The 13,397-nt window shown below is 38.9% G+C and overlaps 1 protein-coding gene across 2 annotated transcripts in view; it reads right to left on the bottom strand.

Moving 5' to 3' along the window:
* map3k5 (mitogen-activated protein kinase kinase kinase 5) overlaps positions 1 to 13,397 on the bottom strand; it is an 88,335-nt gene that overhangs the window by 24,131 nt on the left and 50,807 nt on the right. For both annotated transcript variants that reach the window (XM_082504909.1, XM_082504910.1), the window contains exons 8-15: positions 12,881 to 12,993; positions 11,311 to 11,470; positions 9,956 to 10,109; positions 9,717 to 9,824; positions 9,063 to 9,115; positions 5,807 to 5,902; positions 2,383 to 2,464; positions 894 to 1,027 (exon numbers count right to left, since the gene is read on the bottom strand). In XM_082504909.1, the coding sequence (XP_082361035.1) occupies positions 894 to 1,027; positions 2,383 to 2,464; positions 5,807 to 5,902; positions 9,063 to 9,115; positions 9,717 to 9,824; positions 9,956 to 10,109; positions 11,311 to 11,470; positions 12,881 to 12,993 (900 nt within the window). The remainder of the gene's footprint in view (positions 1 to 893; positions 1,028 to 2,382; positions 2,465 to 5,806; positions 5,903 to 9,062; positions 9,116 to 9,716; positions 9,825 to 9,955; positions 10,110 to 11,310; positions 11,471 to 12,880; positions 12,994 to 13,397) is intronic.

The raw sequence follows: 13,397 nt of genomic DNA, 5'->3' as shown, positions 1-13,397 counted from the left end.
AGAGACAGTGATGGGAATAAAAAGGCAGAGGGTGGGAGTTTGCATTCACAGCTCTCCACTAACCAGTCACTCAACTGGATACCAGTGCTCTGAGAGCCAGAAACCACCAGGGACACAGCTGAACTGAGCTTGGCACTCTCAGCCAGAGAAAAGGACTAATTTTTAATGACACTCCAGAGCTGCGCTGAATGAAATGAGACATTAACGGCACAGACACTTGTTAACATTTGGGCTGAAATTCAATCTTTGTGCAGTACAATAAACAGATGATACATATTATCTTAATACAGTGCCCCTATTGAAATTTCTTAATAACCAAGTGCTTTGATGATTATTGTAATCCACTATTTGTCACAATCTCTCCTGTGAGTTTGCCAACAGTGGTGCTTATTCTGCAGCTTAGGTAAGCTCACAGTAACGGGACATGAAATGTCCCTACAACAATTGCCTGGCCTGTGAGCCAGTCAGGACATACTAGACAGAAACGACCGAGCTAGCTGACTTGCTGATTTTTCAAAATAAGAGCGGGATATTCTATTAATAAAATTAAAGAAAGCTAAAACTTTCACTACCAAATATGCTTGGTTGACCATTAATATGCTTGACCAGCCTGCCCAAATAAAGTTTATGTGGGAAACACTGAACACAGCCGTTTCTTCATCAGTCTACCAGCTACATTATGAGCCAGTCTTAGACTTGGCACTACAGCAAAGGTCATGAAAAACAGGATTCATCCTCTGAGTAACAGGAATATCACCACTGGCAGACTTTCCTGCTACTGTGGCAAACAACAATAGAAATGATTCATTCATCCATGCGTATTGCAACATTGTTCCCCTGTGATTACTAAAAAACAAAGAACAAAAAACCCCCACAATAGCTGTTTTTCTGACCTGCTGTCTCTCTCTGGTATTTCTTTGATGGCCAGTCGGACCTGGTTACTGAGGTCTCGACCGGCGTACACCACTCCGAATGTACCTTTACCCAGAACCACTCTCTCTCCGTGCTCATCATACTCATAGTCGTACTGTGGAGACAAGAGAAACATGCAAACTGTCATTTAAAAAAATATATATAAATCAATCAATAAATAAATAGTAATATATACGGTATTTGCCATAAAGAATCAAAGCAAAATCCCATTACCCAAAACATGAGGTTACTAAATGTCACTGTCCATTGACCAGAAGAAATGCACCCACCATGCATTTTTACAATGACAAAGAGAAATAAATTAGAATAGTTAATAGTTAAAATAGAGTGATTTAATGAGTAAAGCACGAGTTAAATCTGAACATAGTAAACCAGTTTTTCTGCATTCCCACTGTACTGTTATAATTATGTTATAACTGTTTCATAAATGAATATTCTCTTGTTGCTGAAGCGGGTTGGCACCTGTTGCATGAATGAAAGAAATCAGCAAGTCTTTTCACTCCCTTAAAATACGTCTGATTGAGTTTTTATAACTAATAAAGGCTCTTTTCTTCTTAACGCGATTTCCTTAGCTTTGTTCCACTGATTCCTTCCCCCGTAAAAACACCTCAAAATCAAAGTTTTCTAAAAAATGTGAGTAATGCTTACGATGACTCCTCAAGAGCCCAATTTTGTGTTATATTCTTAAGGGACGGTGTAAGCTGAAGACTAACCGTCCCTCAGTGCAGGCTGATTAGAGTTGCATCACACGCATAAAAATCCCCCTGAGAAAAACCTGTTAGTCATTTGATCTGTGCCATGCTGAGTCAAAGATGGGTGCGGCAGCATTTTTCGTAATTAGCTTATTCTTTTCCCTAGGCTCTGCTGGTAGAAGGCAGGCGAACGCAACAGCAGGTGCCTGTTCTGCGCTGTCACACAAAGCACATGAACAAAATCCAGGCCTTATCCCAGCGGGCTACTGTTCCTGTTTGAGCGTTCAAAGCTGAGTTTCAATCCAGTTATTATCATGCAAATTGTGCCGAACTGGATTAGAAAAGCTGGATGGGGAATTTGATCAAACAAGAGCAAAAACACGTCGTTCACCGTTTAATAACTGAGTAATAAATGCTGCATGAAAGGAGTCGGTAGGCTGTCAGTAAAGAAGAAGAGCCCTAATTATCTTTTGAAAGATGGGTTTCTGGTTTTTCTTTTTTTCTTTTTGTTTTTACTGTCAGCACTTCGTCTCTTTTCATGACAACATCGTATCATATTTCCTGTGGCATTTTAAAAGCAGGCAAAGTACACCGCAGAAACACAACAGGATGCGACTAAACAATGCAGAATAATGAACTTGTGGATTTTTCATTCTAATTAACAGTGCTTGGAGGTAGAGCTGCAGAATTATTAATTTAGGAAAAATTATGAACATTATGTTCAGAGGAAGTGTTTTGGTATCACGAAAATAATCACCTCTAAGGTATCAGTGTCACATTCTCCTTCCTCTGGACACTTCCAGGCTTCCTCTGTTATGCTGTTGACCAGATCACAAAATCTGCCAAAGAAAAGACCAGAGTCTGTTTAACGATGCTGATAACATGTATATCATATTTAACACAACTTCGGCATCTCGTAACAGTGGCATTTTACATTGCTACAACTTTCAACACTTTTACATTTAAAGATTTATACATTTACAAAGACTGAATTATTTGACATTATTTTGCAGATATGACATATATTAAATGAACACTTGCACAGAGTAATGGCAAATAGGAATGCCTTTCATTCAATATATGAAAAAGTTGGTACGTTTTGGCATTTCAAGAGAGTCGGAAAAGGAAACAAAGACCTTGACTTTCAGTTTTTCAGTATACTAGAATGAGTCCATGTTGGGTAAATAGAATATGAGTTACGGGCTTGACTAGAGTGATAGGAACAAGAAAAACACGTGCAGGACATCAAAAAGATTTTTAATATTGGAGTCCCTGCACTGAAAATCAACTTTCCACTCATATAAAAAAACAAAACAAAGTTAAACAAGAAAAAGATTTTGTTTAATAAATAAAAAAAAAAGTTTACTTTAATAATTGTCTGTGAAGGTTCTCAGTCATCCAGGTCATCGTAGTCAAAGGAGCTTGCAAAGAAAAGCGTCTGGACTTCTTTACGTTGCTTGAAGACGTTTCACCTCTCATCCGAGAAGCTTCTTCAGTTCTAAGGTCAAATGGTGGAGAGTCCCAGATATAAACCTAGTGGGAGTATCCCCCCACAGAGGGACAAAAGGACCCCCTGATGATCCTCTAATCGCCTGAGCCAAGGTGTGAAACTGGGTGTGGGTCCCACACCCAAACTCTGGCTGATTGGGACCCACACCCAGTTTCACACCTTAGCTCACGCGACTCTCCACCATTTGACCTTAGAACTGAAGAAGCTTCTCGGATGAGAGGTGAAACGTCTTCAAGTAACTTAAAGAAGTCCAGACGCTTTTCTTTGCAAGCTCCTTTGACTACTTTAATAATTAAACTTTTTTTAGGACCTCCCCCCCCCCCATCCCCCATCCCCCGAACACAACAGAGATGCATATGAGAGCAGAAATGTCCAATGTAGTCAGATTGGATATTATCCAATCTTTCTGCCAGCTCCCTCATACAAAGTCTGTGTGATGTCAGATTGCGAGGGATACAGTGCCACTGACTTCCAAACAATGTGGGATAGAAATGTAAAGTACGAAGGCTAACAGTGCCTTGGCCCTCCGACTTTGGGAACCTTTCTACAATAAGGCCAAAAAAGCCTTTTAAGGCCAACAATATGCTGTAAACATCTCCCTGTTGGCATTGGTAGCTAAAATCAGACTTATTTGTGCTGCAAGAAGTATTTTGCTTGTCAAAGATGGCCAAAACAGAATAAATGCAAATAAAAATAAGGCCATTAAGTGCAATCAAGCACAGTTTGCCTCTGTATTAGCAACAATACCTGTCTTAGGTGAACCCCTAACAAAAAATACATTATGGAGCTTATATATATAGTACTTAAATAGCTAACATAATTCAGAATCACAAACATATGGAATTATTTGTCAGAAATCCATTTTGTGCATATTGTTATTGAGTGGTGTTGTTTTGATTGTGCTTTTATCCAGAAGGGGTTACAGTGTGTTTGCATGCACACCTCCCACATGCATGCATACATACAATGACCTTTTCCACTCTCGGAGCGCACAAGCTGTGAATTAACACGCTGCCTCGTCATGCAGTCACACACTGCATGCCTGCAGGTGTTCAGTGACACAAGCGCATTCAGTCTGGGTCTCTTCCTCTTCCCACCGTCTTTCATCTATTTCTCCCTCCCTTCCTTCGTCCCTCTTCTCACCACTCCTATCCTACTGTCAATGCTGTTAAAATGAGAGCAGCATCATAACAACAGCAGGCGTGAATCAGGCATGACTCACTGACTCTCACACTCCAGATAATGGAACTGGAAGAGCGAGGAAGGCTCATATGTGAAAGTCACAAGTCTGAACACTCAGTGCTTCGCATAGCAGCTAGTGAAGAAGAAGATGGTGTCCAAATGAAATAAGGTGTGTTTGTGGTGATCGGGAAGGCACAAACTTTGCACCTGAGTGCAGGACTGATGGGAAACACTCAAACTACTGATGGGAAAGGCACAACCAACATGGAGCTTAACTTCTTTCTTTCACCTGCTAATTACAGAGTACAAAATTGATGTCTGATTGGTCCAGTGTGTGAAAAGTTCAGCTAATATTTTAGTGCATTCACTGCTACTGTATGCTTCTGTATGCTCTGTCAGTAAGTAAGGATGTGACGTAATTCCAGATGTGCAAACGTTTCTGATGCAGAACATTTCCTGCTCTATTCCATATATGAGAAGGCTCAGCTGTGTAAATGAGCATAACCTGATCCTGTTTGTCCTAAATTCAAGTAAGAAAATTACTTAAGTTTACAATTTGCTGTGAAATCTTTCAGAATTAATCAGTTCAATAACACCTGTGTTTTAAGGGGAATCATAAGGCTTTGTGTCAGTAAAGGTGAAGCAGATTGCCCATTAACCATAAGCTGTCTTTACATATCAACTCAACAGTTGGAGCACATTATTTCACTTGCTCTTTCTCACAAGTTGAACAAAGACAGGTAATATGGGGCAGTTGGGCAAGTCTAGATAGGTTTAGGTTTGGAATGCACGTGTGAAAATTGTAATAGGTATAAGGATTCAACCCCGACTGCTCCTCTCCACAATCGTTTTGTATGTAAGGTAATGTAATGTGGGTCCCGCTAATTAATAAAACATCATTTTTTAAAGGGTTTACAACTGGCTCAATAAAAGAAGGAGGGCATTAGTGTTAAGTTATTAAGTTATTAAGCATGGGTCCAATTATGAGAGTGGTGGTCTTAATTGATCAATTCATCTGAGCCACACGTGCATTATCACTTTTACAACCGCTACTTATGAAGTCATTACAATGAAGAAAGGTGTGAAGCTGTGCCGACCCTTTACTTTGATTCATGACAGCAGCGTTTCTTTGTAATGATAGCAGACTGAATGTGGAGAACAGAGAGATGCTAAATTACACTTATGGTTAAGACATTTCAGGCTGTTCACTATCTGATATTTCAATGGATGGCTCATTAAACATGAATATTTCAATAATGTAATTCCGTACGAAAAAAGAAAGAGAAATAGGATAGGCCATTTATATTAAGTTTAAATTAACATTAAAGTGCCTTGAGCCAAGTGTTGTTGTGATTTGGCGCTATATAAATAAAACTGAATTGAATTGAACTGAAAATTAAATTAATGCAGTCACATTATGACATGATTTATTATGGTAAATTGCTAAAGATCTGGAATTGCATCTGTAAGAGAGAACACACAGACCAACCTTTTACAATGCATCTCTGTGCAGAAGTAGATCTGGAAGTCTTCTGCATTATGAAGGACGTAGAGAAAGGCACTGCGTTCATCAAACTTGGAGATGCTGAGGAGAAACGGTCCACAGTTTGTCCTCAGTTAGAAACAACCCACAATAACATTAGAACAGATGTGAGCTTTACATTGAATGAAGCTATAGCTACAAACTGTTTCTTTTGGAATATTCCACAAAATTCTCAAATGACACCAACTATTAAGTAACTCTTTCAACTATTTATCCACGTCATGTTGCTATTTTTACCCATTTTTCAACAACATTTAACATTTTTTTTTGTTTCTTTAAGCCATTTGTTAATCTATACTGTTGGACAACATTCCTTATTTAAATGCTGTTTGGTTTCTATTTGGCTAATGCTTTTGTTTTTGCTTTTTTAGCAGTTTCAGCTGTTAATACTTTTACCCAATATGTCTGTGAAGGTTCTCAGTCATCCAGGTCGTCGTAGTCTAAGGAGCTTGGAAAGACCTCTTTCACAGACATATTGGCTCGTGTGATTAGGTAGAGGATCAATAGGATGTCCTTTGTCCCTCTTGGGGGGGCATTCCCATAGGGCTTAAATTTGGGACACTCCACCATTTGACCCTAGAACTGAAGAAGCTTCTCGGATGAGAGGTGAAACGTCTTCAAGCAACGTAAAGAAGTCCAGACGCTTTTCCTTTCCAAGCTCCTTAGATTTTTACCCAACAGATTTTTTTTGCTAGCTCTAATTTAGCAAAAATGGCTAGCTTATGGTTTTCACTGTATACACTAGCAATTTGAACTGTTAATGCATATTAGTCAATGGTTTCAAAGCTAGCTAGCTAAGTAAATTGATTCAGCTAGTTACTGTTTTTTCAGAAATTTCCATTTTAGCTATTATTAATGCACACTATTAGTCAGCAGTAATAAAAGCTAGCTAAAGCTTTAGTAATCCAACTTATAACTTTGTCTTTATTTATTAGCCAATTACTATTTCTAAGCTCTTTCACTATTATATTTAGCAAACATTTTCGCTTTTAGCTAACATGTTCAAGTTGTAATGTAATGCATACTCTCAGTCAGTAATAACTGAGAGCTACAGCTTAAACAAGTCAGCCAAAAGGTTCTGCCAAAGGTTTCTTCTGGTGTAAAAGGAATTTTTCCTTGGCACTGTTGCTAAGTCCTTGCTCATAGAGGGTCACGTCATGATATGTATACCGTGGTATACTAAATTATTAAATTATTAAAGATTTAAATATAAATCATCATTAGAGCATATAAAACTGTAAATGTGACAAATGTCAGTGGTCAAAAGTTCTCTATTTTCCCTCATAAAAAGTTTAAAAATATTTATCCCCCAGAGTTACATAACACTAACACTATAACGTCACCAACAACACAACAGCTGCCCACATAGTTGTTTCTAGCTTATTCCAGCAGAACTGGATAAATGCCATTCTATTTCACATTATAGATAATAGTTAATCAAGAAAAACAATAATGTCTCTGTTAATTGTACCAGTAGAGCTAATCTTCTCCACCACCCCCACTCTACCGCAGAAGTAGCCCCCTAGGGTACTTGTACCCTGATTGTGAATCACTGACTGAATGACTTAAAAATGTAAAACCACATGTAAAAATTAAATTCATAAATGCAGCCTGTGCACACAGATACTGCACTCTAAAAGTATTTCATGCTAATATATACAATAAATATCTAATGTTATGAGCATGGACTACAGCAGTTGTAGTTTGTTTCCTATAAAAGTCACCATCAGAAACAGCCATATAAGCTGTTAGATGACGCTCAATTTCTGCACAAAAGATGGACAGCTAGAATTGTACCAACTAAATGGAAACTTTTATCCAGTGGAATTGGCAATTGCCCATTCCTTAGTAAGAATGCCAAGGCCAGAGCTGCTGAACCAGACAGCAGAGTCCCTGCATGTGTGGTTGTATTGTAGCCTGCAGGGCTGCCATTGTGTCCTGCTGACTGTCTGCAGGCTGAGTGGGCATAGAGAAAGAGTCGTTCCCTAGCAACATGTGAGCACAGCCCTCAGCTTCTCTCCGATCTGACACTGAATTCCTTTGAGGACTGTGGAAAAAAAAATTGGCAAAGAGAAGGACATCATAAAAACTGTCTGTGTAATGCTGGCGCACTCGGATACCATCTGAAGCTGCAAGAGGTGAAGAGACAGCACGGCGACTGGGCATACCTAAAACCTCTGCTTTGGTGTTTACAATTGCAGATTGCATGCAGTTATTACAATATTACTTATTTTTGCTTTTGAGTATGTTTCGATACACCTACTTGTTAAACAGGAAATGCATGATTTTGTTTTACTCTTAATTTTATGACTTCTATTATGTTGCACTGGGCTTTAAACACCATTTTTATTCGAATTAACATTGGAGTATTTTTGGTTTATTCAGGTGTCTTTTTGGGCGTTTTAAATATATTTCTGAACACTGAAATATCATCTTGTTTAGTACACAACTCAATGTTATTATACATGTTTATGCATTTCTATTTGATTTCAAAAGCTTTTCACTTTGCATAATTACAACTTTTGGACATTTAATGCTTTTATTTATGTAGCAGCTGAGAGCAGAAATGAGACAGGAGACAGATAGAGGTATGGCATGAAGCAATTTTCTCTAGCCACACAGGAAGCAGGAACTCAGTGTTCATTTGTTTAAAAGGAGCAGTTTGATATTTCAGGAAATGTCCTTCCTTGCCTAGAGCTCATTACATTGTCGTGAGTCCCCAGAGTCTGCTGAGTGCCAGGTAAATTCATGGTAACAACACGAGGGCTGGAAGCCTTTTCCACCTCCAGTCTTTGTAATCACTGTATACACTGTACATGTATATACCATTACCTCTGCACTACAGGCACTGCAGTATTTGTAGTAATCTGTATTTATTTATCCTACTCTTTTAAAAAAAAAATTACATATATTTTCTTTATTTATATAGTTTATTTTTAATTAGTGTCACCTTATGTGTAATTTTGCTTTTTTCCTACGTGCAATATTGAGCGGGCTCTGAACCTAAGAATTTCGTAGCCTGTAATGATGTAACATTGTTACCTCTATATGACAAATAAAACTTGAAACTTGAACTAGAAACAAATGTTACTTTCTCTAATGATCCTTTTAGCCTTTTCATAGTAGTTTCTGCTTGCAGTCAGCTTAAAGTCCACTAAGCGATCACTTTTAACAAGGCTTTGCAGAGACTGCAGGCACTGACCTGACACCTCGTACAGATGTGGCGCTGAAGTTCCACTCATGGATCCCCTTGTTCTGCAGGACAAGTCAAATCAACAGGATAAATCGTTAACTAAACATTATTGCGAGCATTATCATAAGAATCAGTCCACTGGATTATATCATTGGCGCTTATTTAGTTCGTTTACTAGCACGACTTCCCTGGCGAGCAACCATTTACATTGACGTGTAAGCTGGGAATAATGAGCAATAACATATGAAAACAATCGAGAAGACAGAGGCATAAAGCTTCATTACAGGAAGCGACAGTCCATTATCACAACACAGCATCTCCCCAGATCTAGAAGAGACATGATCACGATCTCAGCTTTCCTGTTTCGTTAACATCTGTCGCCTTATGTGACATTATCTGTAGTTCATCATTTACTGTAACCAGTGGAAGCATCAGTATGTTTGCTAACATAAAACAGAGTGATGAAACCAGCACAGACTGTTGAGGTGCACCAGCGTAGGATTTTGTTTTATTTTTCTATGGTTGCAATGAGAGTTTTTTCTTTCTGTTACCCATATTCCTATTAAAAGCAAGCAAAATACATATATACAGTACATAAACCTATACTCAGTATTATGCAGCAAATATATTCTTTAAATAATTTTACTGCAGTGGGACACGCACCTTGTCATCAGGAGCAACGTGCCAGATTGACACTGTGTTGTCATCCACGTCTTTGTTTATGGACAAATATGAAGGCTGGTACACTTTAGTTGGCTCCAAAATCAACACCTGGACAAGACATATATGCATTGCACATTTTAAACCTTTAATTTTCTGAGCTTGCATTGCATTTTTTTTTTTGTTTCCACATTTTAACAAAAACTCAGATGTATTATTTCATGTTAATCTGTGTTTCTTACAGGAAATCGAACAGAGGAGACATCTTTTTTGGTCGCCTCCACCAGGAAGTCCATCCAAAAGTCCACCAGCTCCTGTTTGTAGGAGGGCTGCTCTACGCTGGGCTTGTTGAAGTGCTGAAAGATCAAGATGGTCTCCACCAATGACCGCAAATACCTGGAAGCAACAGAAGTATTACCAGATAACAGGAATAAACAACTTTACTGCTGTGGTATATGTCTTTATGGCTGCTTTGCAAATAGTTGCCATCTAATATATAAATGCTGACAAACTGTCAGCTTATTGCACTCAGTCTGAGTCAATCTGTGCCGACGGCCACAACTTGTCTGTGAAACATCTCTTTGTAATAGGGGACTTGATTCAAGTTGGTTACCAAATGGTTGCATTGTAATTTCCTGTAGACTGACTTCATCTTATTAATGCTTTATCAACATTTTTAAAGTTCCATTCTGACTCGGACAGCAGTCCCCTGGTCTTCAAAGCAACATTTTTAAAGGTAACAAGATTACAAGTTCATTGGACAGGGTTGCATTAATTTCACGCCGCAGTTTCCAACCAATGTTTTCCACAGTGTGACTGTAGAATTACAAAAACATGTGATATGAAGACAGAGAAAAGAGAATACCTTACTGGTAGATAACTTTAGCGTTGTTTAAGGAAAATTGCTAACAAATAAACACTTTAAGATATGACTGCATTTCTATGCTGGAGCCTGATTTTGGTGTGATGGTTTTCAGAGAACTAAAACAAACACAAAACAGCTGGGTTTCATGCACTGTAGAAAAAAAAGAAACGTTTTTATTATTTTCCTCCACATGTTGTACATAAAGTATCATAAAATCTGTGTGAAGTCTGAAATTACCACATGCCTTGCGGGCAATTACAACTATGTTCCACCACCGTGAAGGCATTATGTTACGATGGCGTGAACGGGATATTGTCATGTGGCATCTTTCTTTAAAACACATCTAGACTTGCAGGCTAGCTTGGGGACCTAAAGACGAATATGCGCTATTAAAAGTGTAAAAAAATATCAGTTCTCAGTTTTATCTTTGGAGAAACGTTGTACCACACTTTTGACAATTCACAAAAAATTACGACACCAGGCTTTTATATCCTTCAAATCTAAAATGTAAAGACAGAGATACTGTTCAAATGAGCAAAGTGGCTTTTTTTGGTGACTTTTTTCTTTGTTCTTCAAATACACCAAATGTTTGCCAGTGGCCACAGATGGCTGCTTTAGTTTCAAAGGGAAGCAGAGCAGACTTCATATGACAAACAGAGAGTCACAGTTGGTGATGGAAGTGGTCTAAAATGCATTTTTTAGCATGCTAATTTGAACGGATTGTGTTCTCACCATATAGGGGCTTTAAGCTTGAAGAGTTTCTCAGAAGCCTGGATGACCAGGGTGCTGTCACTGGCCAGGATGCTGGCACCCAGGAAGAAGCCCACATCCCAGTAACTCTGCAACTTGTCCAGGCTGCCTTTTTTACCCAGCAGGCTGCTCAGCTTAACTCCTGCAAACAAGACAAACAATTTAATGCTGGTGAAATATTTTGTTCCATTTCCATGTGGACCATAGGCAGACATGCCAGTTAACAAGAAAGCCAAAGAAAGACCATGCTGTACTTGGGTGTGCCACAACTCGCACTACAGCAGCCTAGCTATATTATTATTTTTATTAGAACTGCTAAGATAAGCAGCAGCTACATGTTTTGCACAGCCTGCTGCAGAAATCTGCCATTTGGAGAGACAGTAGGGATCTTATGAGATAACCCCAGGGATGCATAAAGGGATGGAGGGTTGGGTTAATTTAGAGAGCTGCGGGCCAATTCCCAGAAAAGCCAACTCTAATTCCCAGATTCCGGAGTTCCTCTGAGCCTCAGACTTCAGAGGGAAAAAAAGTGTGGGCAAAAGCTCAGCTACACGCCTGCCTGACTAAAAAAGGAAACAACTATACATTATTTGATTTTGCTTTATTGAAATATGCATAATAATAACAAGGTTTAAAAATAACTTTATTTAACAAAGTTTTCCAACCCATAACTTTACTCCCCTGGTTCATATTTGGCATTCCAACCTTATCCTAATAGCATTCACCTGCAGGAAGTCACTTTCTGTCAAAAAAACCCTCTAATAAATGACTCGGCACACTCTACTCTGCACCAAATGACAGGCATACACAGTTAGTGGCTGTGTAAGGAACAATTAGCAGCATATATCTCCCTCTTGCCTTGTTGAACTAAAATGAAGCTAACAGGAAAGTGAATTTTGGAGTTACATCCACTTTTGTGGTCAAAAAATCTGTTAAAGATTATCACCATCCACTGTGTCAACAGCTGACACGCTGAATGTGTTAGCAAACACTATTAACACACTCAGCAAACACATAACAAAATTATCTCTCATTTGGAGCCGTGTCTCTTGCCACTTGGGTGAATTAAATGAATCCAATTTTCACTTCCTCTGCATTTGTTCTGGTTCCAGCTAACTCCAAAGATTTGCTGCCCTCGGTTCCTCTAGACTTTGTACAGTTGTTGTTTGGCGTTGAGTTAGAAGCATATGTGAGTTTATTAGAGGTTTTCCATTAAAAACAGCTGCTGCCATAGCAAAGGTAGTTCATTTGACACCAAGTTAGAACAAACGCAATGAGCTGAAAGATGCTAAACTGCACTTTAGCTGTGAGGGGAATTGTTTCTCTGTGGGTGACGCAATTTTCATTTCCATTCATATAAGTTATTTATTTGTGCAGCTTTAACTGACCCCTATTTCCACGTTAGGATAACAATTATCGTGTAAATTACAGACAAAGGACTGATTAGACTGATTAGAGTTTGATTACTCAGTGGTTAGTCAGCAGGCTTAGTGTAATAAAATGAAAAGCTGCATATTTAGGACACAGACCAAAGTAACCAGGGTCCACTCACCCACTTTGCGGAGCTCGAACGACGTGTCAAACTGGTGTCCAGCTGCCAGCAGAAGAACAGCATAGTTGATACCAGAGTGTAGTGTTGGCTCTGACTCAAACCCCTTTTTAAACCTGAAAAGAGAAGAAGAATGATTCACATAAACAGTTTTCTTCCAAGAAATGCGTCATTCCAAATCCCAAGCATCCCTGAGATAATGGATGGCTTCCCAGGACTCCCCCGGCTTTCTGAGACACTTCAAGATAGAAAAAAATAATTACAGCCATATTGAGTTGGGGGCCACAGAACATCAAACAGCAACTGTGAGAACCCCCACAAAACAAGAAATTTCATTTATTTAATGAGCAATCTGTTCTGCGGAGGGGAGGGGTGCGAGCGTTATTAGAGGCCTGTGCCAAGTTGTGACACGGAATTGGAAATAACAGCCAGATGGGAGCTTGATTATCTAAGCAGTCAACAAAGATATGAAATCTTAAAAAGCAATTTCCAGATAAAGACAATCAGCCGCCTTGTGTTC

This window comes from Aulonocara stuartgranti (genome assembly GCF_965226115.1).
Source record: "Aulonocara stuartgranti genome assembly, chromosome: 15".
NCBI classification, from domain to species: Eukaryota; Metazoa; Chordata; class Actinopteri; order Cichliformes; family Cichlidae; genus Aulonocara; species Aulonocara stuartgranti.
Note: the sequence above shows the minus strand (reverse complement) of the source record. Positions and strands in the feature narration are given on the sequence as shown.